This window comes from Petromyzon marinus, chromosome 5, assembly GCF_048934315.1.
Source record: "Petromyzon marinus isolate PM22_M1 ecotype Great Lakes invasive population chromosome 5, UKy_Petmar_22M1.pri1.0, whole genome shotgun sequence".
NCBI lineage: Eukaryota > Metazoa > Chordata > Hyperoartia > Petromyzontiformes > Petromyzontidae > Petromyzon > Petromyzon marinus.
Genome location: NC_133671.1, coordinates 1,162,196 through 1,190,003, shown reverse-complemented (window position 1 = coordinate 1,190,003; position 27,808 = coordinate 1,162,196). Strand labels below are relative to the sequence as shown.

General features: G+C 42.1%; 1 protein-coding gene and 1 long non-coding RNA gene across 3 annotated transcripts in view; one reads left to right on the top strand and one right to left on the bottom strand.

The window, feature by feature from the left end:
• Positions 1 to 10,287, bottom strand: part of LOC116938930 (uncharacterized) — a 38,781-nt gene extending 28,494 nt beyond the window's left edge. For both annotated transcript variants that reach the window (XM_076060778.1, XM_032946664.2), the window contains exons 1-2: positions 9,633 to 10,287; positions 7,783 to 7,876 (exon numbers count right to left, since the gene is read on the bottom strand). In XM_076060778.1, the coding sequence (XP_075916893.1) occupies positions 7,783 to 7,876; positions 9,633 to 9,698 (160 nt within the window). In that variant the 5' untranslated portion in view covers positions 9,699 to 10,287. The remainder of the gene's footprint in view (positions 1 to 7,782; positions 7,877 to 9,632) is intronic.
• Positions 10,288 to 10,682: 395 nt separating this feature from the next.
• On the top strand, positions 10,683 to 26,683 carry LOC116938928 (uncharacterized). The gene is made up of 5 exons (XR_004402345.2): positions 10,683 to 10,942; positions 17,028 to 17,090; positions 22,404 to 22,608; positions 23,247 to 23,321; positions 23,690 to 26,683. It is a non-coding gene; the product is annotated as an uncharacterized LOC116938928 (long non-coding RNA).
• Positions 26,684 to 27,808: the final 1,125 nt, after the last annotated feature.

Below are 27,808 nucleotides of genomic sequence, written 5' to 3'. Positions count from 1 at the left end.
GACCAAAATGTCATCCACGTACCTCTTCCATAAGGTTGGGCGCAGAGTGGCAGTCTGGATGGCGTCAGTCTCAAATTTCTCCATGAAAATGTTAGCTATAACCGGAGATAGGGGGGAGCCCATTGGGGTGCCTTCAGTTTGTTTGTAGAAAGTGCCATTCCAAGTGAAGTATGTATTGGTTAAACAGTGTCTCACCAGGGGCGGTACCTCAGTGTTTAGTCCTTGATGAACCAAGTCTTCAATGATTGCGATGGTGTCAGGTACAGGGACCTTGGTGAATAAGGAAACTACATCAAAACTGACAAGCAGGTCGTCTGGGGACAGTGAAAAACCCTTGATTGTCGATACCAGGTGAGTAGAATTTTGTACCGCAGAGGTGGTTTTTCCAGTGAAAGGACGCAGGATTTCAGGCAAAAAAACGAGCCAGTATGTAGTTAGGGGAGTTGATAGTAGAGACGATAGGACGAAGGGGTGTATCTACTTTATCTATTTTTGGTAAGACGTATAATTTTGGTGGCCTGGCAGCAGAAGGTTTCAACGAAAACTGTTTAGATTGATCAATTAATGCGGTTGAATCAGAAATTATTTTGTTGGTTTGTGTGACGAGGCTGTTGGTGGGATCTCTTTTTATTTTTGTATAACTACCATCGTCGAGTAATTCTTTAATTTTGTTGTTGCATTCTATTTTATCCATGATTACAGTAGCATTGCCCTTGTCAGCTGAGAGGACTACAATATCATCCCTCTTTTTTAATTTATATAATTCAAAACGCTCATCTTTGCTGAGGTTGCGAGCTGGCATCTTAGCGTTTTTGAGGGTTGCAGCGATTTCAGATCTTGCTACATCTGCAGCGATGTGACCCCGGCCCCTGAGAGCAACGTCTACTTGGGCAATTATATAATTAACTGGTATGTGTTTAGGTGTTACTGCAAAGTTTAGACCTTTAGTTAAAACGGATTTCAGACCATCGGAAATAGAACTGTTACTGCGATTTAATTACGACTTTGTTAACATCTAACTTTTTGGTGTGTGGGTCCGGTCTTTTGTTGAAGAGGAGGTTAAATTTGGAAATCAGGTTGTCCTTACATTTGGTCGACATAGTAGCAGCTGAAGAGGCAGTCATATTGTCTACGTGTTCCCAATCTGATGTGGACATTGTTGCCGTCAATGATAAGTGTGATTTGTAGAGTGTCTTGTCTAACTGATCTAGTTCGGTGCGTATAAGTCTGATTTTTTCTGAGATAAGAGCTAAGCTAGTTTTGAAAATAATCCGTTTCGCATTAGAAGAAGTTACTGCAGCAGAGGTCAGTGTAAATATGAATTACTGCAGTCACGAAAGCTTTAAATCAAAATTTAACCGCCTCTACGGGGAGGGTTTCCACATAACTTTAAGATCCTTCAACAAACTCCGGGATAAGAAGGCTCAGCTGATCGAGTCTCTCACCTTTCTGAAGAGATGCCGCATCTCTGGGGTAATACCAATCGCATTTACACTGACCTCTGCGGCTGTAACTTCTTCTAATGCGAAACGAATTCTTTGCAAAACTAGCTTAGCTCTTATCTCAGAAAAAATCAGACTTATATGCACCGAACTAGATCATTTAGACAAGACACTCTACAAATCACACTTATCATTGACGGCAACAATGTCCACATCGGATTGGGAACACGTAGACAATATAACTGCCACTTCAGCTGCTACTATGTCGACCAAATGTAAGGACAACCTGATTTCAAAATTTAACCTCCTCTTCAACAAAAGACCGGACCCACACACCAAAAAGTTAGACGTTAACAAAGTCGTAATTAATCGCAGTAACAGTTCTATTTCCGATGGTCTGATATCCGTTTTAGCTAAAGGTCTAAACTTTGCAGTCACACCTAAACACATACCAGTTAATAATATAATTGCCTAAGTAGACGTTGCTCTCAGGGGCCTGGGTCACATCGATGCAGACGTAGCAAGATCTGAAATTGCTGCAACCCTCAAAAACGCTAAGATGCCAACTAGCAACCTCAGCAAAGATGAGCGTTTTGAATTAAATAAATTAAAAAAGAGGGATGATATTGTAGTCCTCTCAGCTGACAAGGGCAATGCTACTGTCATCATGGATAATATAGAATACAACAACAAAATTAAAGAATTACTCGACGATGGTAGTTATACAACAATAAAAAGAGATCCCACCAACAGCCTCGTCACACAAACCAACAAAATAATTTCTGATTCAACCGCATTAATTGATCAATCTAAACAGTTTTCGTTGAAACCTTCTGCTGCCAGGCCACCAAGATTATACGGCTTACCAAAATACATAAAATAGATAAACCACTTCGTACTATCGTCTCTACTATCAACTCCCCCACCTAAAAAATGGCTCGTTTTTTTGTCTGAAATCCTGCGTCCTTTCACTGGAAAAACCTCCTCTGTGGTACAAAATTCTACTCACCTGGTATCGACAATCAAGGGTTTTTCCCTGTCCCCAGACGACCTGCTTGTCAGTTTTGATGTAGTTTCCTTATTCACCAAGGTTCCTGTACCTGACACCATCGCAATCATTGAAGACTTGGTTCATCAAGGACTAAACACTGAGGTACCGCCCCTGGTGAGACACCGTTTAACCAATACATATTTCACTTGGAATGGAACTTTCTACGAACAAACTAAGGGCACCCCAATGGGCTCCCCCTTATTTCCGGTTATAGCTAACATTTTCATGGAGAAATTTGAGACTGACGCCATCCACACTGCCACTCTGCGCCCAACCTTATGGAAGAGGTACGTGGATGACACTTTTGTAATCTGGCCACATGACCGGCCTGCTCTAGACCAATTCTTCGACCACATCAATTCCATACACCCAGCCATCAGATTTGCAATGGAAATCGAAAAAGATGGCCAGCTACCTTTTTTGGATGTCCTAATAAAATAGAGACCTGATGGTTCAATGAGCCACTCTGTCTACAGGAAAGCTACCCATACGGATGCTTATCTGAAACCGGATTCCCACCACCATCCATCACAGAAGAATTCTCTCATCAAGACTCTGTATCATAGAGCCCAATGCATATCCGACCAGGAACACATAGGCAGTGAACTCAAGCACGTACACCAAGCTCTTAAGGTTAATGGTTACTCCGACTATACAATCCGCAAAGCTATTACTCAAACCATGAAGAAGGACCCTCTTGAAGAGCCTTTCAAAACCATCACTTTACCCTACATTGCGGGGATCACAAAAAAGATCTCCAAAATCTTGAATAAACACAAGATCCAGGTCCATTTCAACACATTACATAAAATCCGTGATCTGGTTCCGTCTGTAAAATATGTGATTCCGGACATACATTACCCTGGTGTCTGCAAACTAAGTTGTCTCTGTGGTAGTAGTTACATTGGAGAAACCAAACTCCATGTCTCGGACCGCATTCGTGAACACAAAGCAGACCTTAAACACGGTAGGACCAACACCTCTGCCGTGGCAGATCATTGTTATAATTCAGTAGGCTCACATGACATTGACTTTTCCAAGACAGAGGTTCTTTGTAAGCCATCTGGCTACCATGAGAGATTCGTTCATGAGGCTATCCACATATACAAGCACAGAGACAATTTCAACCGAGAAGATGGATTCTGGCTTAGCAATCATTGGAAAGATTTGATTAACCATTTCAGGTCTGAATTAATTGTTCATGCTTACAGTGGCTTTCAGACAGCATACATTCATTTTTCGTCTCCCCCCTCCTCTTTTCAGAACATAGATGGACTAGTCCTTCTAAATAAACTGCCAAATTTCTGCGCGTGGCACTGACGTTTTTTAAATAAATAAATACACCGTTTGAAAATAAATAAATTAATGTGGACTGACACACCTGATGACGACCGTTTGTGTTATGGTCGAAACGTCATGATAATTTTTATTGTTTCATATATATTTTATTATTTTATTGTTTCCCTTCAACGTGACTTTACCGAAAGAGCTAAGAATATGAATTACTGCAGTCACGAAAGCTTTAAATCAAAATTTAATATATACATTGTCTTTGAAACTGATTGGTCCACACCAGAGACGGCTTTCTTTCGAGCCTAGTCTCAAACGGTGTTAGACCAGAGGATGCCAAAAGGCCTTCAGCCCAAAGACAATGCACTATCAGAGTAATGAGAGCTCGGGGTGAGCATCTACATCAGAGGTCCCATGAAATAGCTAAATCGGTTAGTAAAAGGCACGTCATCTACAAATACGCGCATGCAAGTGAAAACAGATGTTTTGAAATTAAACCTAAAATATTATTTCATTCTTAACTATGTATTGATTGTTACATTTTTACGTGCAGTTTTGTTGAGGGCCTATGTGTTGTCTTGGTGTGGTCTGGGTTGGTCTTGCTCTTGTTTTGTTGCATTACCAAAGTTTCAGCAATGATGCACTTCTGCAATTTCAACTAATATATACTTTATTTTACGTATGTATTCTTTAGTGATTTGCTTACCTGTCCTATACGTTGCACTCCTATCGTTAGTTTGTTTGTATTGTTTGTTGTGGTCACGTTCTGACCCCGTGCCCCTTCTGTGAAAAAGGGCTTCATAGCGCATGTTGCCCATTGAGCGCAGGTTTCTCCAAGGCACACACAGGTGGCTGGATTCTTTTGAGTGGCATCGCCACAAAGGTTCATAAGGTTTCAGCAGATGAATGAGGTATAAGAGAGCCAACCCCTTTCGTATGTATGTATGCATGTCGAACTTATTTTGCACGGTACGTAGCCAACCATGCTGAGGGTTAAACACGAAAATTTTTAAATTTATCCTAAACTTAAATACACGTAACCAAGGCAAAGAATGGAGAATATAAGTAAAATGAGTTAATCATTAAGCTCACGATACATGGATGAGAATATATTTGATACAATATATAAGCTGTATATAAACTGTGTATACATATACATCCCACCCCCATCTTCTTTGGTTCTTTCGGTAAAGTCACGTAGAATGAGAATAAAATAATAAATTAATAGCTCTGTCGTCCCGACAGGTCTGTTCCTTTCACCTGAAGAAGGCCACTTGTGTTGTGGCCGAAACGTCGTGAGAATTTAACCGTGTTATTTAGTTATTATTTTATTCTCATTCTACGTGACTTTACCGACAGAACCAAAGAAGATGAATCCTTGCAGTCACGAAAGCTTTAAATCGAAATCCCACCCCCAGTTTGTTGGTTGGTTTATGCAAATTCACGTGTTTATATATATATAATTTGGTATCGTCTTGAAAGCACAGTCGTATTTGGGTGTGTACAAACAACAACAAAATAGTCCACTACCTTGCGTTGCTAAGTTATGAGTGAACCCCCCCCCCCCCCCAAAAAAAAAAAAAAACAACGTACTAAATTTTGATTTAAAGCTTTCGTGACTGCAAGGATTCATATTCTTGGTTCTATCGGTAAAGTCACGTAGAAGGGAAACAATAAAATAATAAAAATAATAAAAATCTCACGACGTGTCAACTGCAACACAAGCAATCATCATCAGGTGTGAAAACCACAGCAAGAAAATAAAAAAAATTGATTGCTTGTGTTGCAGTCGAAACGTCGTGAGAATTTTATTGTTTATATTTTTTATTTTATTGTTTCCCTTCTACGTGACTTTACCGAAAGAACCAAGAATAACCAATGCACTGTGGACTACAAAAATAACGTTTCTGTGATGACCACGAGGGCACATCGTCAGCCTAGCAACGGCGTCCATAGAAACGGCTGGGCCAGGAGGTCATTAAGAGAGCGTCAGGGAGACTGGTGCGTTGGTTCTGGAGGGAATGAGTGATTGAATGAAGCAATAATGATAATTAATAACCAACAATGCAAAAACGCGATAGGAGGGCAAACTATAGGCAAGGTAAGTAAATCTCGAAAAAATAAATGGACTTAAACTAAATTATTTTTTATTTTACCAGGTAAGGCCCACTGAGCTATTAGTATTTTTTTCATAAGGAGCCTGACCACAAATGATAGTTCAACAAAGTGGCTTACCACGCCGAGATGTTAACTACCTCGCCTGGTGTGCAGGAGGTCGTGGGTTCGATCGCAACCCTGACGCCTGCTGAATATTTGGAGTTTGTTCTCACTGTGGTCGTGTGGATTTTTCTTCGGGTCCTTCGGTTTTTCCCTCCACATTTAGAATCAACATAAAGCATTTATACTCTTTTCGTGCTAAAAATATCCACATGATGATAAGCCACTTCGTTGAGTTTATCATTTGTGATAGCCAGGTTCCTTCTGAAAAAGAGCTGCATAGCCTCATTGGGCCTTACCCGGTAAATATAAAAGTACAAATTGTTTCGTTGTTAGTTTTAGTCTCGAGGAGCGTTTCCCAAACTTGTAGAGCCCACGGATCACTTAGCCGATGTAAACATTTCTGCAGGCCAACCAGTCGCCCGCCCACTCCTGGTGACAAACCGCATTCACTTCTCTAAATCCGAATAATAATACTACATGATTCATGTTATCGGAATGTAAACACTTCTTTTTTACGCAGTTATAATTTTTTTACGGGGTCATTTACATCTTGGGGTTAGGGTATTTTAATCAGGGAAGTTTACCTGACTCTATTATTTTGTAATTAAATATCACAAGTCAAATATGAATGCATGTCTGAGCAAAAGGAATGAACATTGTAATTTTGTTCTGATCAACCTAATGATCGTCTGTGGAAAATATCTTTATAGCTCAGAATTCCTCTTGTATGAATAAAATATTCTGGTTTTGATTCTGAACCTGCGGTTGGCATCACAGCCACGGCAGACCTCCGGGAGGAGGTTTTTGGACCACACTCTGAGAGCCATTGCCCTAAAGGGTTAGCTTTGTTAAGGAAGTAGACACCAGGGAGGTAGAATTTATTGACTTACAAAGACAGGTTCAAAATATAAAACGTTGGTAATCATCATTTTAACACGTAGGCTTTGGCGACCAATATTATTAATAAAAAATAATTTGGGTTAGATCACGTAATTATAAATGTGTCCTTACCCCACCACCACGACCCGACACAGCCAATTAGTGAGGCTAATTCTGGCAAATTGCCAGATGAAGCTGGTTGTGATCACCAGCGAAACGTCATACTCAAATTGTAAATGGGTTTACTTTCCAACACACAACCGGTATGCTGAAGTAGTAACTAAGTGGCATGTTTTGTTTACGTGACAAACCTTACTAATTGGCTGTGTCAGGTGGTGGGTTAATGAAGGCATTTTTAAGTACGCAATCTAACAAAAAACTTTATTTTGAGTAATAATCATTGTTCATCGCAGTGTCTATAATACTGGTGGCAATTTCCAAACATGGTCCACTGTGTGTACCCGAATCATTTGCTCAATTAAATACTTTTGGGAAAAAAAACATTAACACGTTTTATGAAAAACTACGAAAAAAATAAACTCAACTATTTTTATTTCACCAGGTAAGGCCCACTGAGCTATGTAGCTCAGGTTCAAAAGCTGCCTGGACACAAATAATAGCTCAACGAAGTGGCTTATCATGTGGACATTTACAGCAGCCACAAAAACGCATGCTTCTAGATGTAGAAGGAAAAAAATCGCAGAAGTCAGATAAAAATCCACGCGATCACGAGGAAAACACGCCAACTCCAAATATGCAGGCGTCAGGGTCGGGATCGAAGCCATGACCTCCTGCATACCAGGCGAGGTAGTTAACATCTTTCCACCATGCCGCCCCAAATATACTTGCCCAAGCAGGTAAACCGTCATTTACATTGTGGGCTTGCACCGACATATTTACCTTCCATACACATATTGCAGCACACACCAGTCTTGCTGCTATATTTCCCTGGGGGGCAAAACTTGTCATCTAGGGATGGAGCTTGCACAAGAACCTTCACAGGGAAAGACAAAACAAAGTGTTACTATGCAGCCAATGAAACCACAATATTACTTTCAATGATTCAAAGTGAGGTTTCCGCTAACAAATCGGAGCTGGTCATGAACCAATTACACACATGTTGCAAGGCATCATCAATGTTTGTTTGAATGTTGAACTTCTTTCGCACCATATGTAGCCAACCATGCTAATCGGAGGTGCGGGTGAAGGACAACAAACTAAACACAACAACATGGACTCCGAAAGCACGAAGAACACACACAGGGACAACAACAACCGCCATTCGCCACTAAGTGGTGGTGACGTCACCACAACGCTTGTGCCAGGCTATGTGCACATTGAGGCCACGTGAAGTGTCGAACGCCCGCTGGCAGGAGGTCATGGGGCAGACCCAGGTGCCACGGGTCGACTGAGACAACTGGCTGATGCACCATCTGTGCCCCTTACTGTGCCAATTTGCTGTGCTTTAGCTACCCGGCGTTCCAATCGTTGTTGTGAGCGTCGCTCCTCCGCCCTCTGTTGTTGTTGGAGGGCGACTGCCTCCAACTGCCCAGTAGCGTCCTTCACGAGCCAACTCCACAGAGGCCGATCTTGACACCGTTGGTACCAGTCATTGGCAAGTCTACTCAGCTCCACATCCTCTGTACCACATCACTCCATCTCTTCTCTAGCCCGTGCCGCGCCAGTTTAGCCCCCTCGATCCGGCAGAACAAAAGCTGTGGCTGGGCATGCGGGCTACATGACCCAGCCAACGCAGCCTTGCCTGCCGGAGGAGCTCCCCGATGGGACTTTGTCCAAATCTTTCAAGGATTTGTGAGCTCCTCACACAATCCAGCCTGGTTAAACCCAGGATGGATCGTAGGCAGGCCAGCCTAAATGTTTCTAACCGGCGAACATTTTCCATTAGGTGGGTCCACGTTTTGCAAGCATAGACAAGGGAGGGAATGACCATGGCCGAGAAGACCTGAAGCTTCGTGCGGAGTGATAGACCAGGTAGCTGCCACACAGCGTTACGCAACCGATGAAAAGATAATGCCGCTCGATTGATTCGGAGTGAGACCTCTGCTGTTAAACTGGAGCCGGTCATGAACACACTGCCAAGGTATGGGAAACTCTCCACTCTCTCCACAACTGTCCTATCACCATTTGGGAGTTGTGGTGGTGGAGTGTCCGATGTTACAAAATACCCAGGCAGGTGCTTTGTTTTGGTGGGGCTGATGGTAAGGCCCCACCTATTGGTGGCGAGCTCTAGGTTTAGCAGCAGCACCTCCAACTCCTCCTCTGAGTGAGCAGCAATTACCAGATCATCGGCATACATAACATAGTTCAGCAATAGGGAGCCATCCCTTGACCGCACCCGGGCATCAATCAGCCTAACATTGTATCTGTACCAAATGGAAATTCATCCGGTATAGCTATTGAAGGCTTCCTAAACTACGTGGTCAAAATAGATGTTAAAAATGTGGGAACCAGAGGACATCCCTGTCGTACCCCAAGGTGTACAGGGAATGGCTCCGACTCCCGGCCACGTAGTTTTACCCGGGCCCACTCACCATCATGAAGGTCCTTAATGATCGTGAGCAGTGGGTCAGGGACTCCGAAAGCACGAAGATAAATCCATAGCCCAGGCCTACTGATGGTATCATAGGCCTTGACACACACACACACACACTGGGAAACACGCACACTGGGACACACACAAGCACACACACACTGGAACAAAAACGCGTGTACTGGGACACTCGGCTCACCTCTGAGAAGTAGAACGTGACCAAAAAGAAGACGAGCGTGCGGAAGAATTTCACTGTGAGCTCCATCGCTCGCTGCCGCCGGAGTCTCGACAACGAAACTCTGACGAAACTCTAGAGCTGCGTGCGATCTCAATGGTGCTGGCTCTGTGAGTGTCTCTCTGACTCGACTATGTTGGACCAACCCCCTTCAGAGACTCACACCCTGACACATGGCCCTAAGCTAGCATCTCAGCAGTGACAGATCCAGTGAATGCAAATAAAAAATGTTAGACTTACTTCCTTGTGAGTTACCATTGTTGAACACATAGTTTCGGAGCCACACCTTTCACGACTCAACTTTTTTATTATCGTGAGTTGAGTGAGTGTGTGGGTGAGTGAATGGGCGAGTGGGTGTGTGAGTGGGCGAGTGAGCTTGTGGGCGAGTGAGTGGATGGGCGAGTGGGTGGATGGATGGGCGAGTGAGTGGCTGGGCGAGTAAGTGTATTGGTGAACGAATTATTGTGTGGGCAGGTGAGTGAGTGTATTGGCGGGTGAGTAAGAGTGTGGATGAGTGAGTGAGTGGGTGGATGGGCGAGTGGGTGTGTGGGTGGGCGATGTGTGGGTGGGCGAGTGAGTGAGTGTATTTGTGGAATGCCTGGTGTTGTCTGCCGGCCGAGTCGCCCCCCTTGAAAAATATATATTTCGCCACGGGAGCGAGATGTTATCTTGTTTGATCTGATGGCACATGCCGTGTGAAATATCGTTCACGCGGAAATTCGATTTCAAAAAGTGTCCATAATTTGTCCATTGCGTAAATGTGGAGTTTCGTAAACTGAACGTTCGTAAATCGAGGGATATATGGATTTCAGAAATACGCAGTTTACTTCGTGACGAATTCATTATTACTCGTATGTACCTTGAACTTATTTCGCACGGTACATAGGCAATTAAGCTAATCGGAGGAGCAGAGGAAGAACAAAACACAACACAAAAATCAGTGGCAAAGAAATTCGTTTTAAATCTTGGGCTTCTGTAGCTCTACAACGATCAGGAGCCATTGCTTGAAATGTTGCCTATTGAATGGTTTCCTCTTCATGGCAGTGTTTTTTGACGAGTTGGTTGATATGTTATTTGTGAAGTCCTTTTGAGCGTAATCTCAGTCTCCACCTACCTCTCTAAGCCACACCTTGCCATATAATCTTCACTTCCCTCATATAGGTGGTGCATTTGGGCTGCATCGGAGGTTTAAAGGACAGGTGTTATTGCCTTGAAAAAGTTAAAAAAATATAATAAGTCTTGTTCCTCCATGAAGCAGTGAATTCGGCCTACAAGTGAGTATTCAACGATATGTGAATGTGTAGATGTGTGTGTATGAGTATGTGTGGACTTAGCGGGGAGTGGTAGTGTATCGGTTGGCGCGCTGCGCTGTGAACCCGGCGACCTGGGTTCGATTGCCGCTCACGGCCAACACCAGTGACGATTATCTGAACCGGTCCTGGGCATCCCCTAAGTAGACTCAGACTCAAATGAGTACCCAGTGTGGTGTGTAAACATCACCACTGGGGAGACAAAGGCGGTCGGACGTGGTGCTGGCCACCCACCCCCTCGTGTACTGTTGCAGCCTTCATAGGTTATCGCTAACAACACTTGCCCCTACAGTCTGTTAAGGCTATACGGGGGATCTTTGTCTTTGGGGAATCAGCCTGGCACAAGCGCCACCTAGTGGCGAATGGCGGCAGATGCTGTTGTGGACTTTTAGCCACCGGGCGAAGTACGCACAGTATGGGGTACATCTGGTGCATCTACCGATCATCTCAATCAGCCAACCCATGGCACCTGGGTCTGTTCCGAGACATCCTGTTAGCGAGCCTTCGTCACTTTACGTGGTCTCAAAGTGCACCTGGCCTGGCACAGGCGCCGTGGTGACGTCACCGTCACTTAGTAGTGAATGGCGGGTATTGTATTATTATGTGTGCATAGGGAGAGCGGTAGTGTAACGGTTGCGTGCTGCGCTACAAACCTACCCTAGGTCGACTCAGCCTCAAATGAGTGGTGCGATTTGAAAATATCGCCACAGAGGAGACAACGGCGGCCGGGCGTGGTGCTGGCCACCCACCCCCTCGTTTGCTTATCAGCCTTCATACAGTGAGGGAAAAAAGTATTTGATCCCCTGCTGATTTTTTTACGTTTGCCCACTGACAAATAAATGACCAGTCTATAATTTTAATGAAATGTTTATTTGAACAGTGAGAGACAGAATAACAACAACAAAAATCCAGAAAACGCATGTCAAAATGTTATAAATTGATTTGCATTTTAATGAGGGAAATAAGTATTTGACCCCTCTGCAAAACATGACTTAGTACTTGGTGGCAAAACCCTTGTTGGCAATCACAGAGGTCAGGCGTTTATTGTAGTTGGTCACCAGATTTGCACACATGGCCTTTACCAAATACGAAGAATAGAGAGATACATGCTTGGATTTGCAAACAGGCAGACAGATGAACATGTAAATTTAGAGAATGTATGCGAGTTAACGGCATTATCCAAAGTTTTGTCGCCATACATTGCTAAAAGGGATGATGGCCGAAAGGCAAGAATGACGACGAAGTGGCAAATACGGAATGGGACGCATCTGTAAGCAATTGAAACAGCTCGTTTCCAGACGCTTTGTGGATTATTGCATCTTGGGATCGTGGGAGATGGCGATGGCTTGGGAAAAACGTCATCCAGCAGTGGCTTGATTTTGGCTGATGATCACTGTTTATGATTACGCGTATCAGAATGTTACCTGAAATTTTAAAATGTTGTATTGGATCATAGTTAAAAATGTAATGTACTTTTCTTATCACCAGGAAAGAGCTCAATTAAATTAACTTCCTGTTGTATATGGCATACTTTATTTTAACAAATGAACGCACATTGACATTGTCAACTAAGCTATTAATTAATCAGATGAAAGTCCATTCGGATTAATGTCTCACGTAATTGACGTTTTTTTTATTTAACCACGTGACAGCTATTAACATAAATTACCGTTAATAACCGACGTCCGTTATTTAACCATGTCACCTGTTGAATCGTGTCCTTGTAGCCAGCCCATCCGGCCCTGTCTCCCGGCGTGTTCATAACGAGAGAACAGGCCAGATGAAGACCATTCAGAGACAAGTGATGTAAAATTTTTATTTAAAGCTTTCGTGACTGCAGGGATTCATATTCTTGGTTCTTTCGGTAAAGTCAGGTGGAAGGGAAACAATAAAATAATAAATATAAAACAATAAAAAATTCTGACGACGTTTCGACCACAGCAAGAACATTTAATTGCTGTTTTCACACCTGATGATGATTGCTTCTGTTGCAGTCGAAACGTCGTGAGAATTTTATTGTTTTATATTTTTATTATTTTATTGTTTCCCTTCTACGTGACTTTACCGAAAGAACCAAGAATATAAGCGATGTTAAGTTTGCGTTGTGTTCGTTTCCTCTTCCTCATCGTCGCACGGCTGCTTGAGATTACTGGACAACTTCGCGCAGGAACACACACGAGTGGGCAACGTGACAGCAACACTTTGTTTCGAAATGTTCTCTTACGGGGAGCCTTCTTGTCTCTGCGACATTGACCAAGAGACCCTGCGTCGGCCCACGTGCTACAAAAACCCACAGTGCTCAATCACCCTACTCCTGCTTGCCCAGCTCGCGAAATGATCACACATTCCCCGCACCTCCGATTAGCACGGCTAGGTTACACATTACGAAAGAAGTTAAACTTACGTACATTTATCACATTTGAACAAAAGTACCTGCAAAAATTATAATTTCCACGGAAATTTCTACTAAATTTAAGCATATTATTGACATGCAATCATAATAATATATATAGAAGATGTAATATGTAATTATATTACTACATAAATGAGGCAAATCATAGTTTGCTAAACACGAGTATAAAATATACATTTTGTTTCCTATCGGAATCAACAGCCAAATGAATCTCTGCCAAAACACTGGGAAGACTGTGTTCACACCAAACTCCTGAAGCTCAGTGCTAAATCCGAGTCTGCATAGTGGCTATGTTGTGCATTGTAGCCAATAGTACTGAGAAAGTTTAATCACGTTGAATGAAAATAACTGCCCTAAAATGGATTCTATTTTACCATCACAACGTTTAAATCACCTTCAAATTGCTTCATAGATATATTAATTGACCAAAAGTACCCCAAACAACCGTTAATAATGCTCGTAAAACAATGATACAACCGCGACACATCTCATCACATCTCTCATCGTACGCCGCCCTTCACCAACACCCTCCTGCCCCCTGGCTCTAGCTCCACCGAATAACTCGTCACACATTCCACTGTGAAATGTAATATATATAATGTGATGTCATTTTACCTACCTTTTTCACCCCCGACGATGGGGGGCGGGGGGGGGTGTAGATTCCTAAAACTCTATAACCGCAAGTTATGGGTTTAGCTCAGGCCTGGAACTCGGCGTTGTTTAAAGTCTGTCTGTTGAGAGCATACGATCCAAGATCAAGATCTCTTACTATCTGTCCCAGGTGAACCATCGCCACCCACGCCAATGATCACTTGTCGGCAGGTGGGGACTCGTCTTGCCAAACTGATGCTAAGGAAACAACCACTTCATGCGCTTCGCCCTAGGGTAGACCTGAAGCAGGACATCCGATTTGGCTCCTGGAACCTACTAACCGTAAAAGACGATGGAAAGCTACCATTACTGGCGAGGGAGCTGCGTGACATCAGAGTGGAAGTGGACGCTCTGTCCGAGGTGCACCGTCCGGGCATTGGAGAGATGTAGTACGTATGTTGAACTTCTTAAGTGTAGGTAGCTTCACCTTCCACTGATCTGGATACGCTGGGGGCGTGCATCGGAGAAGAATAGCATTTTCAATCTCCTCACGGCTGGCCCTGCCAGTAAAGAAGATCCAGGCCATTGATTAGGGTTTAATGTACATGAGAATGAGGCACTCCTTGGAATGCATCTCTTGCATTTCAGCGTACGCTCCAACCGAAGAGAGTGATCTTGAGAAGGAACATTTCTACACTAATCCATTGGCCACATTGTGTGACTTTAATATATTCGGTGGCATCAATTGAGCTGGCTATAAATTTGTATTGGGTCCCCATGAAGCTTTTAAACAGAACACCATTGGCTCGATTCTCCCAGACTTTGCAAAGGAAAGAGGGCTGAGAATCGCAGGATCCTGACTTCTAAAACAATCTTGCATTCTCGCACCCTGAGGGGGGGCGTGCCCCCCAAGTTAAGAACCACTGAAATAATGCATTGGAGTGAAACTTTCCAAAAAACATCACTTTACATCTGTAGAGATGCTGAAGACCATTGAAAAGAGCCACACAAGAAGACTGAATGGTAAGATGGAAGTGCACAGGAAACTGAGTGGCGAGGTGAGATCCTCTTGGGTGATGGGTTGAGGGGAGGTAGAGGGTCGCCTGTGGAATGGCAACCCTAGACTTGCTTACCTAGCCCTACAACGTCTACGTGCAAAGCCTCAGTACTAGGGAACCTCAATCAATGCAAGCGATAGAAGGCTCTTATCAGAACGAGAATAATGGGCTGAGTATTTTTTAACAACTACTCAATGCTGCCCCATCTACTGGTAGAACTACATACTTTTCTGAAGATACTGTGATTTTTGCTGAGTCTCTCAAAGTCCTTGTTATAGCTCCTGAGATCCTGGAACTGGAACTAAAACCTTTGGGATTACAGGTCTGCTGGATGAAGACAAAATATAGGCATTTTGTCACTCCGTGGATTAAGCTATATGGCCAGTCAAAGTGAGCGAAAATGTAGAAGTGATGAAGAGATTCACTTACCAGGTAGTGTTATTCAGGATAATGGGAGCTCAGAGACAGAGGTCCAAAGACTCCCGCACGTCCAAATAATTTCCATGGCACTGTGAGCCAGGCCCAGAAGTCTAAATACGTCCAAATACGTGGAAAAGAGGCCATGGAAACGTTCAATCATAGTGTCTGGCAATGCCATCATCTGGACTGGAGGTTACAGGTTCAGGTCTTCAAAGCGATAGTCGTCCTTTACGGAGAAGAGACTTAAATACTCATACCTGTCAACCCATATGGTTTGCCTGTATTCATTTACAAGGAAATTTCGTTTTTAGGTCCATACGGCGTACAGCCGATCCAATACAGGCCAACATATGTATATTTGTTTGTTTCTCCCTTATGATGGGACTTTATAGGATGAACGCTGAGATATTTAAGGACACGGGGTGACCAATAAGATTTGAATTGATCTGTAATAAAGTAGGCACTGATAAGGGGTTGACAGGTATAGATACTTAATAAGTAATTGAAGTTAAAACTGAACTCTTTTGTCACAAAATCCTTCATAAGAATTCGGGGATATTGGTGGGTTGACTTTATTTCAAACTAAAGCATACTCGTGGAAGCTGAGATGGGACTAATGACCTCCTTGATAAACGTGCACGTGGCACGTGTTTCCGAATGGTATAACCTACCAACCAGCTTCTCTGTGCTGAAATGGCATCAGCCATAAGGAGGTGGAAGAGACGAAGAGGGTGATTATGTGCTGCATGGCTTCAGCAGATGGATGACCATTATTGAGGGTTGGGCATGGTAAGGACGTTGGGTTGGGAGGTCGCCAAGGGGAATCCAGATGGCTGGCACCTCGAATTGGATGTGGCAATGCGCTGTCGTGCCGTATGCTGCCATATCTGATCTGATCTGACAATGAGGTCGCTGACGCCATTTCCTTTTACACTGCTGTGCCAAAAACGGTAAATCACGCAAAAACAAAGAAAATGCTTAAAATAACAAATCGTGCCTTCAACTGTTACCAAGAGACACAGCATCATCCCACATGCCACAGCTATTTTATATATAAAATTATTAAAATCAACTTTCATATAAAATGTAACTATACATAAATTAACCTCCATTAGCCAATTAGCTAACAGTAAATTAACATTGATGTCTCATAATTATCATTAAAGTGTATTATTATTAATTTTAAAATGTACACCTAAGCTCCAAGACAATGCACGCTTACCCATCTTCAGCCTTTTCAAAATGAATTTGTAAGCTGCTGTCTGGGCGTGGCCTAATGTGTACTTGTGACTTAGGTTGCAATCCCTGAGTTACTATGCATTACGTGATACTTCACCTTACTGATAGTAACTGTATGGTGCACTTTATGCCTTAATTCACGTGTCATTTTCACCCGAACACGTAAAATGCAGCAGCAAGATACCAAACTCTCAATTTCCACAGGGGGACTCTGACATGCTGTTGAGTGATCAATTGTATGTGCGATTCATCACAGGTAAGTCCACACCTGCTACACAGTACAATGAAGATCTGGGTGTCTGTTAATTTGTTTTGTATTCTTTTACAGGAATCCTGACCTGCATTCATTAAATAATGGACCGGTGTCATCTTCTCATATTTCTAATACTCTGTAAGCATCATCATCATCATTAGCAGTAACAATATCATTACCACCAACACAAATACCAATGTAACCACACTACTAGGGTTGCTTTGAAATAATCAAAAACATATGATGAGTTATCACATTTCATTATATTAAAGCAAAGGCTGACAGGTCCAAAATGCCAAGATCACAGCAACGAAAGGGTGCCACAGATGTCCGAAGTTGAGTCGTTCTTCTGGTATATTACGAGGTTATGGGTGAAAAGCTAAACTTGAAAGTTGAGGTTCGTGAGCTACATAATAACTTATGGTGGTGGTTTTCCTGATACTCTCGAATTTTCCTGTAACGCATCTTTTACAGGCAAGAGTTAAAATTGTGTTCCTTTGGTTACCATATCCACAGTCACATGGTGAAATATCTTTGGAATATCACCACAGACTGGTATACCCTCATTGCAGTGTTGAGGTGAGGGTTGATATTTCTTAAGCACGAGATATGTATGTATGTATGTTGAGCTTTCACACTGTATGTAGTCAACCTTGCTAATCGGATTTGCTAGCCCAAAAGACGAGCGTGAAGTACGAACCAAGATTGGTTTGATTAGAATTATTCTAAAATGCAGAACCTGCCCGACTAGAAAATGTAATCCCCTCGTATATGGAAAAATAACATCTGACACCAGCAGAAGAAACAGTCAAACCAGCAAATCAATGTTGTAGCCCAAACAAAAAATACATATTAAAAACAAGTTGTGGCAAGAAAAGGACAAAACGATCGAGCTTCACACTGATATACATGTCATTAGGAGCTTTATTCTAGGCTACAAGGGTCATTTACAGTCCAAGCACCTATGGTCCCACGCCACGTTGAGCCCAATTATTGGTCAATGCTCCTTAATTAAAATGAAGTCAGATGGAAGGAGCATTTCGAAATACTACTGTACCGTGAGTCATTGATTCCACTATTTGAATCCATCCCTCTCGCTAACCTCCCCCTCCCCGCTGTCTTCAAAGAAGTAAGAAGTGCTATCATACAAGCCAAGTAGAACATGTCTGCAGGACCAGATGGCATACCAGTTAAAGTCTACAAGGTCGGAGGTGAAGAACTGATAGAGATGCTCCACAAACATTCTTCAAATCTGGTACAATGACAAGGTTCCGGAGGACTTGATACAATGCAATCATTGTTATAATATGTAAGTAAGGAGATACATTGGAATGTGGACATTATCAAGGTATTGGCTTGATCTGCCTTGATTCCTACTGCAGGGAATTTTCTCACAGAGAAAATATTGCCGGAATTTCAGTGCAGGTCAAGGCCATCACGCGGGACCACTTATATGATCTTCATTGCTTACTAAGTCCAGGACAAGTGTCGGGAACACAATCAGAACCTGTACATGGTCTTCATCAATTTAACAATGGCCCTTTACAAGGCTTCATGTAAATTTACTGGACATTTTTGAAAAATAGCTTCATAGCTCATTGGATTTTTTCAGGAAATATACAGATTATGATTTTGATTCAATTGTAACGCCCTATTGAAGGTACTGGCCAGATTTAACTTCAATACGAAATGTATTAAGTTGCTAAGGCATATTCACGGTCAGATGAATGCCACTGTTTTCTCTATTAGTACTGAAAAGGAGCTCATTCGTAATGAAAACTGGGGTTACGCAAGGAGGTGTTATTGCTCCAACACTGTTCTATATCTTCTTAGCAGTCATTCTGGTTCACGTTAAAGACTGTTTCTCACTGGAATTGGCAGCCGATAGAGAATGAATGGGCAGCTTTTTAATCTTCATTGTCTCTGCTCAAAACGAAAGTATCCAAGGCATTCATTCTGTATCGTCAGTTAACTGTGCCAATCTCGCACGTACAAAGATTGACCTCCAGTCCACATTGGATCCTTTTTTACAAGCTTACCAAAGCCTAGGATTCTCATGTAACATCGAGAAGACAAAGATGCTCGATCAGCCTGCCTCGCGCCGTGCACATGACCCACCACAGATCACCATCGAGGACATTCTTTGGAGACAGTTGAGGACTTCTGTTACCTCGCTTGTCATCTCTCTCAAAGTGCCAACATGGACACTGAAATGAATCACAGGATCCAGCATACAAGTGCTTCCTTTTCAAAACTTATACAACGTGTTCTCACGGAACTGTGACCTACGGAAGAATACCAAGATTCAGGTGTATAATGCAGTCATCATCCCTATATTCCTTGAGGGATGTGAAACCAATTTAGTGAAACCAATCTGGAGAGGTACTGCCAAACGATGCTTCTGGAAGATTCATCACATCGAGTGGGAATACCAGTGGAAAAATTCGATTATCCTCTTTGAAGCCAATTGTCACCTGCATCGAGGTAATGATCCTCACGCACAAACTTCGCTGGACCAGATATTGTTTGTGTGGATGCCGAATTCTCATCTCACCAAACAAGCCGTCGACTCCCAGCTCACCTGCAGTGAGAATTCCTATGTTTGTCAGAGGAATTGCTACAAAGACACACTGAAAGGATATCTTTAAAAAAAACTGACGTGGACATCACAAGCTGGTAAGGGCAAGCCCTCAACCGACCTCAATGGCGCCACATCCTCTGCCAGGCAATTTCTGACTTCAAGGAGAAGGAAAGTCAAGATAGGTCCTACTAGCTGCAGGCAGCCGACCAGACCCCACTCATAGTCACAAAAAAATAAAAAAAAATAATCGATAAACTTTCATCGATTTTTTTTACTTCTCAGTGTTAGTCTGGTGGTGATCTGTGGTGGGCCATGTGCAAGGCGAGCGGCTGGCTGATAGAGCATATTTGTCTTCTCACGAGATCAAATAGAGTATCAGGCTCCACCAAAAATAAACCTCCCCACAAAAATTTTGACTGAGGGCACCACTAAGGTCACGGAGGTGCTGGGGTTTATCACTGAGAAAGACCCAGAATGGGAGCACAGCAGCTCCTAAAACCTTGTCTCACACTGCTGCCTTGTGAAAGTGCAGTAGAATGTGAGTAGAGTGCATCATACTGATATTTTAATACACCATTATTTTCATGGTCTAACACCGTTTGAGACTAGGCTCGAAAAAAAGCTGTCTGGTGTGGACCAATCAGTTTCAAAGACAAAGAGTAATGCATATATTATTAGAGTATGTTTTTTGTTTGCATTCTGACCACAAGTATTGTGGTTAATGCAGACATGATTCCTTGTATATGGTTTCAGTTTGGTGTTTTAACATCTTAACACCTGTTTTGTTGCCAGAAAAAAGGGAAAACCTATTCTCATATGGTGTGAAATAAAGTTTATCACCTGTATTATTGTTATTATTATTAGGGTGATTACCGATACCCAAATTATGACCTGATATATTGCTCATAAGAAATAAATAACGAACGCTTTACCGTGCATACATTGTTGTAATGACCCTTTTAGTACTACTTCGTTTAGTACTCACTTCTCCAGAAACGTATCTTAAGTGCTAAGCGAGGTCTGCCTGTATAGGCAATACATGGCAGGTCAGTTAACATTGTTGTGGCAGATTAACAGAAAAATACACTCTTAAAACGTTTCGGGAAATTTCCTGAAACTCTCAGGTATACTGGCCGAAGCACTTCAGACTATTAAGGGACAACTCAAATTTCAGGGGAACAAGCCTCAATTTCAAGGCCAGAAAACTTGAGACAATTATGTTCAGGTTTTTACTTTAAAGTTTGCAAGCGATGACCTCAAATTTATGACGTGAAAATTTAGACTCTTCCTCTGACATTGAGTTGTCCCTGAATAGCCTAAAGTGTTTCAGGCAGGATGCCTGAAATTTGAAGTTGTTCATTTGTAATGTGCGTTACACAGTGCATGACACAGCAATGACCCCTTTTAGTACTACTTACGCACTGTGGGGTCTTCCTCAATTTTTGGCTTTGGGAAATGTTTTGTCCAAATAATTTAACATCCTGTAATACAACTTAGCATACATTGTTAAAAAATAAAACCTATAATAATAGTACTATAATACAAAATTATTCCATGAAATGTAATTAATATATTCTACGGTGCATTATTCATTGAGAAAGACAGAAAAAAAGTATTCTGAACAGTTTATCGCAATGTCTGTTTAAATTCAATGATTGTAAGATATGAGAAAAACAATGAAGTCTATATGAATAAAATGCAGCTTTCAAACATTCCACAATACATCTCAATTTCACTGCAACAATAAATGACAACTAGTTTCACAGGAGTAACATTTCTTGATTTAGATGCGAAACAAGTGATAGTACATTACAAATTGAGTCCAGCATTCAGTATTCTCAACACAGAACACATTCATAGGGAGCTTCTGGAAGGTGTGCTGAAGGAGCCATTAACCAGGCTATTTATTGTTTTTCGGAGCCCTTCTCAACCGACCTGAATTAATGTACCGATGCCTTCCATCAACCCTTAACTGGACCCCAACCACGACCATCTCTTTCCTGTAAAAATGATGCCTCATGCCCTCACAATGTTCACAGCCAATAACATGCCTGCACCATCGGTGGTATTTAAAACTGTTTTGTTGCATTGCATTTTCTGGGATTTATATTACCGTTTGTTTATAAAAATGTGATTACGTTGTTTCGTATATTTATTTTATATTTGTCAAGTATATTTTATTGCTTAAAAATATACCCAGTAAATAGTTATTGTTGTGATTGGTGAGTGTTGGATTGAGTGGTTTAGTTCGTGGGAGGCGTGGTTATCGATTTATAACATGATCGAGTTTTATTTTCTTTTGAGCCCTCGATCTATAAGGGACTGCCACTTGGTAGTTCAGGTCAAACTACGATGGATGGTACAATTTTCCTTAAACGTGCTGACATAACGGGATTAACACAATGCCCAACACTTTAGAATCAGTCACCAACCGAGGCTCATATTGAGTCGTCATTTGTTGTAAAAATAGGTTGTGCACCAAGGCAATTGTGAATAAAAGTCAAGAAGGCTATGCCATTTGGCAAATGTTATAAATACAAATAATGTGTTTAGCCTCATTTTTCAGGCAATTTAAGTAAATTTAGACATTGGTTAGATGTGCTCAATTGGTACAGTAACGTAAACTTTATTTTGAGTTGAGTCAAATGTTAGGAAGGCATGGGCGATCTGCGATGAAATCTGGTATGTGAGTAGTATAGTTAACACGTTTTTCAAGATTGGTGCCATTCCTGTTACAATCTTTCTACATATACCCTCTGCAGCTTAGAGGAATGTGTGAAATTTTGTTTTGAGCCCCACTTGGAAAGCCGCATTGCACGTTGCCTGTGTATGTAAGTGTACGTGCTTGTGTGTGCCTTTGTTTTTAATAGACCAAACATCGGCAACACCCATTCCAACCACAACTCCCACTGCAACCACAACTCCCACGCCAACAACAGATGTGCCATATGGCAAGCTGCATTACAGAGCCATCATTACGATCACCCTTGGAGTCCATGCTGCAGTCCTTATTATCATTTATATTTGCTGGAAGAGAAAATACTGGCATTCAGTAATCTGTAGAACAGCAGCCCCGTGAGTACTGACTGCACCTGCACTGATAGTACAGAGTGGTTAATAGCACACAGCTCATAATGGCCGTATCAAATGTATAAGGCTTGCTCGGATATAATTGTTTACTATATGTAACTTTGTCATTTTAATTTGCATTTCATTGTAGTTTATGCTTTGCTGTAATTGCAGGATCGCAAAGTATGCATGTATGTTGAACTTCTTTTGCACCGTACGCAACCAAGCATGCTAATCAGAGGTGCGCGGGAAGGACAGGAAACTAAACACAAAAAGCAGTTCTCAAGAAATGCGTTTTCAAATGATTTATTACTTAAAACGATTAAGGACGTCAATCATTAGAGATAATCAATCTCGATGTTTTCTAACACAGTTAGGTAAAGGGCGTCAGTTTTAATGAGCAATATGAATTAAATATATCCTAGTTAAGGCGTATCAATCATAAAACATAATGAATCTCAATGGGCTCGCACACGCTTAAATAAAGGTGAGCAAAATGATAGACGGAGTAAATGTTATTGTAATTATTCTATGGAAGTGTTTGGCAGCTGGGACATCTGGGTTCGATCCCCATCCAATGACAGGCACGATGTAAGTCAAGGTGGTGATGTGTGAACGATGTGTGTCCACTTCTGCCGTTACAGGCATCGTGAAGTAATTCTACTGAATAATATCGGAGGAAGAGAGTTAGAAAGATGCATCCAGAGCCCCTCAAACAGGTAAGAGTAAGAAACACAAAATATGATCTGCTCTAACTGAATAATTCACTCACACACGTCAGTATTTTAACAGCACCATGGGTGTGTCATATAAAGAATGTGTATGTAATACAATGCATAATGAAGTAACAATTGCAATCGGGTGTGATGCTGGCGACAAAACCACTTATTTGGCCATGCCAGCATTAATAGGTGCTTGCAAATAGCACTTGCCAAAACAATATCTAAAGGCTTTAGAGGTTGGCGGGAGGAGTAGAGTATTTTTATGGACTATGTTCGCATTTGTATTAACTATGTATCTTTGAGAGAATCTTGCACTGATGATTTCATACCGTCACTTATCGATGACTGCTGTCTTTGTGAGACAGCTTTTAAGTTGCACCGGACAGGCTTGGATGAAGATGGAGAATGCAAGACCCCAACTTAGAGAAGCCAGAAGTCTGGTCAACCATTCCCAATCATCTTTAACGAAGGCAGCAATTTTACCGAGAGGCTTTCCAGTGTAAACAATCAACACTCATAGAGTGAATGTTTAAGATACCAACAAATTATAGAGATTCTGTTGAACCTATATACCGTGTTAGTTCCGTGTAAAGCTATAAAAAAAATCCTTGCTTGGCTAGGACAACGCCGATCTCAGGCTGTCCTGGTCTCTCCCTGAAGCTTTGTCTGTTAAATGTGGTTTTGTCCTCTGTTTACAATTTAATTTAACCCGCCCATAAATGTTGTCACTTTACAAGAATTCAAATCATAAATTGCTGCCTTAGCAACCGAGTCAGCAATGATTGACATAGAAACACATATTCACAGAGACGTGACTACTGACAGATTCACCCATAGATACCAACAAATTATAGAGATTCTGTTGAACCTATATACCGTGTTAGTTCCGTGTAAAGCTATAAAAAAAATCCTCGCTTGGCTAGGACAACCCGATCTCAGGCTGTCCTGGTCTCTCCCTGAAGCTTTGTCTGTTAAATGTGGTTTTGTCCTCTGTTTACAATTTAATTAAACCCGCCCATAAATGTTGTCGCTTTACAAGAATTCAAATAATAAATTGCTGCCTTAGCAACCGAGTCAGCAATGATTGACATAGAAACACATATTCACAGAGACGTGACTACTGACAGATTCACCCATAGACTTTCACAGATAAATAGACTCAGACTCACGGAGTGGAACTGGTTTAGCTTTAGAGAGTAAGGATCCATTACAATTTCTCAATGTAATTATTTGGCTTCTGACATGATGTTAAACGCACAATGAAACAATGATAAATTAAGGGGAAAAATATACGGAAAGTACTTTTTTATCACTATATATGTTTAGTCTTTATACCTACATTCTGTATACATTATAAGGTCACACTCATTACACACAAAGTGCTTGCCACAAATGAACCACAATAGCGTGCTGATCTCGTCAAAGAACATAAACTATCATTATGCGAACTCCGGTCATCCTCGCAGTAACAGTGGCTTTTAGCTGGCCATCGAACGAAGATGGTCACCGCATCACGCACTTTCAAATGCACTTCTGCGGCCGTCTGGAACATTCTTCCTTCTGATATTAGGAAGCCACTAGAGCTATGCACTTTAAAATCATCTCGATTGGCAAACTCATTTCCGTAGAACTGCTTTTTGTTTAGTTTGTTGTCCTTCCCCCATACCTCCGATTAGCACGGTTGGCTCGATACATTGCAAAATAATTGTGATGGTGGTGATTGTGATAGTGTTCGTGATGGTGTTGGCGTTAGTGGTGGTGATGGTGTTGGGTTGCTGTAGTGTAGCGGTTAGCGTACTGCACTACAAACCTGGTAACCCGAGTTAGATTCCAGTTCATGGCCAACACCAGTGACGATTATCTAAACCTGTTCTCAGCCTCCTCCCCTAGGTCGATTCAGACTCAAATTAGTTCCTGGTGCCGTATGTAAACATCGCCACTAGGGAGACAAGGGCGGCCGGGCGTGGTGCTGACCACCCACCCTCTCATTTGCCCTTCCAGCCTTGATAGGTGCTCATTAACAGCACTTGCACCAACAGTCTGTTCAGGCTATACGGGCAATTGTTGTCTTTGATTGTGTTGCATGTATGTATGTTGAACTTCTACGTAGCCAACTATGCTAAACGGAGATGCGGGGGAATTACAACAAACGACGCCCAAAAAGCTATTATACATAAATAAGGTCTCAATCTAGATTATTTAAAAGTGCATAGCTCCAGTGGCGTCCTAATATCAAAAGAAAGAGCAATCAAAATGGCCGCAGAAGCGCATCTGAAAACGCGCGATGCAGTGACCATCTTTGCTCGATGGAAAACCAAAAGCTACTCTGTGAAGATACCCGGAGCTTGCGTGATGATTCATGCTCTTTGGCAAGATCAGTAAGGTATTGTGGTCCATTTTTGGCAAGTACTTTGTGTGCAGTGTGTGCGCCCCCATAATGAATTCATTCGGCAACATGACACGTGCCAAAGATGATTGTACACGCTGCAGCTAGGTAATGTTTTTGACAGATATCCCGGAGGGTAGTGAGTTGCAATAATCAAGCATTGTCGATACTATGCTACATGCTTCTAAAAAATAATCTAATCGTTCAGTGGATTTGCTTGTCTTTCCTATACTTTGCACTCCTCTTGTCTATTTTGATTGTTTGTTGTAACTTTCTGACCTGCCCCTACTGGACAACTGTGAAAAAAGCTTAAGATTTTAGATTCTGGTGTTAGTGGTGGTAATGGTGGTGGTAGCCATGAGCCGGATTCGAACTCGGATATTTGTCTGGTACGTAGGGCACCAATAGACTACCTCTCTCCCTGTCTCATCTTTATTTCTCAACCGATTATGTACAACTTTAAACTTCGTATTATTTTTGTTGCTGTATTTAGAGAACCCCTCATATTGTGAGGCCCTTAGCTGTAGCTGACACAGCTTAGGCCTAAGTCAGGCCCAGGAGCCGTTTCAGATTTATGAATAATTTAGTCTCAACACTGAGGTGGGCGGATACCCAGTGTCATATGTTCTCATAAAGGTTCGATAATTGCCAGATGAAAAAACGCCAGTTAGACAACTTCATTGGTTTATTTACATAGTTTTCTCCACTTAGGTTCCTGGGAAACTTGTACTTTTTAAATACAGGTGTCTCCGATTTAAGACTTTCAGATTTACGCCACCACGGATCGATTTACGACGCAGGAACTCGATGTACGACGCATCTTCTGACACGACTCCCAACATCTTTGAACAGTGTCAGTCATGTTTCTGGTATGACCTGGCATGGAGCTTTTGTTATTCTCGAGTGTTTGTGTGGATGTTTACCTAAGACACCCTGTTAATTGTGGCTAATAAAATGAAAAGCACATCGGCAAGTAACGTTTCTACTGTTTCTGCTGCATGTCTAGACAGAAGCGACCTCCAGTTAATCAGCGAACATTCTTTAACCACACCCATGCATCGATCAGCCTCCCATTGTATCTGTACCAGATGGCAATTCATCTGGTACAGCCATGAAAGGCTTCTAAAGCTAAGTGGTCGAAGATGATGCACCATAATATAGGAGCCAGAAGACAACCTTGTCACACCTCAACGTGAACAGGGAATGGCTCTGATTCCCAACCATTTAACTTTACCCAGGCCTGCCGACCATCATGCAGGTCCATATTGATTGTGAGTCTAGATTCATGGACCCTAAAATTAAGAAAAACCAAGAGTTTATACTCTTTGGTTCTATTGGGTAAAGTTACGTAGGTGAAAATAAAATAACAAAAAATCACGACGTTTCGGCCACAACACAAGCGGCCTTCATCAGGTGAAGGGACGAGACTGTCTGGAGGACAGCGCTGGAATGGGAGAAGCCACGCTTAGATCACGACTTCTAAGCTGTGAGAAGAAAAACACCAAGCGCCTTGACAAAGGAATTAGCATATAATTTAGCATTAAAATAGCTGAGTGATTAGCTTGTAACTGGTCACAGAAATAGCTACATTAAAGTCAGAGCATATACATTCGCCGAGGCACCTAGTACTCATCAAACAGGAGAATTTAACGAAACACAACGACGCTCAGACAGCGGACCTAGATTTGAAGCTTTCGTGACTGCAAGGATCCATACTCTTTGGTTCTATTCGGTAAAGTCACGTAGGTAAAAAATAAAACGACAAAAAATCACGACGTTTCGGCCACAACACAAGTGGCCTTCTTCAGGTGAAGGAACAGAACTCTCGAGACGACAGCACTTCAATAAACGCTGCTAATATTCGCAGCGTCTTTTTAAGCTCGGTGGGAGGAGCAGAGCGCCTTGACAAAGGAGTTTACATATCAAACAGGAGAATTTAGCCTTGAAATAGCTGTGTTAAAGTGTTGAAGCAGCAGGGTGTTAAAGTCAGAAAACTGGCATGTAACTGGAAGATTAGCATCCTGTTGTTGTGTAGAGATTGCGGGGGATGGGTCACTGTGTGTGTGCAATAGAAAGAAACAAATTAAAAAAATTAAAG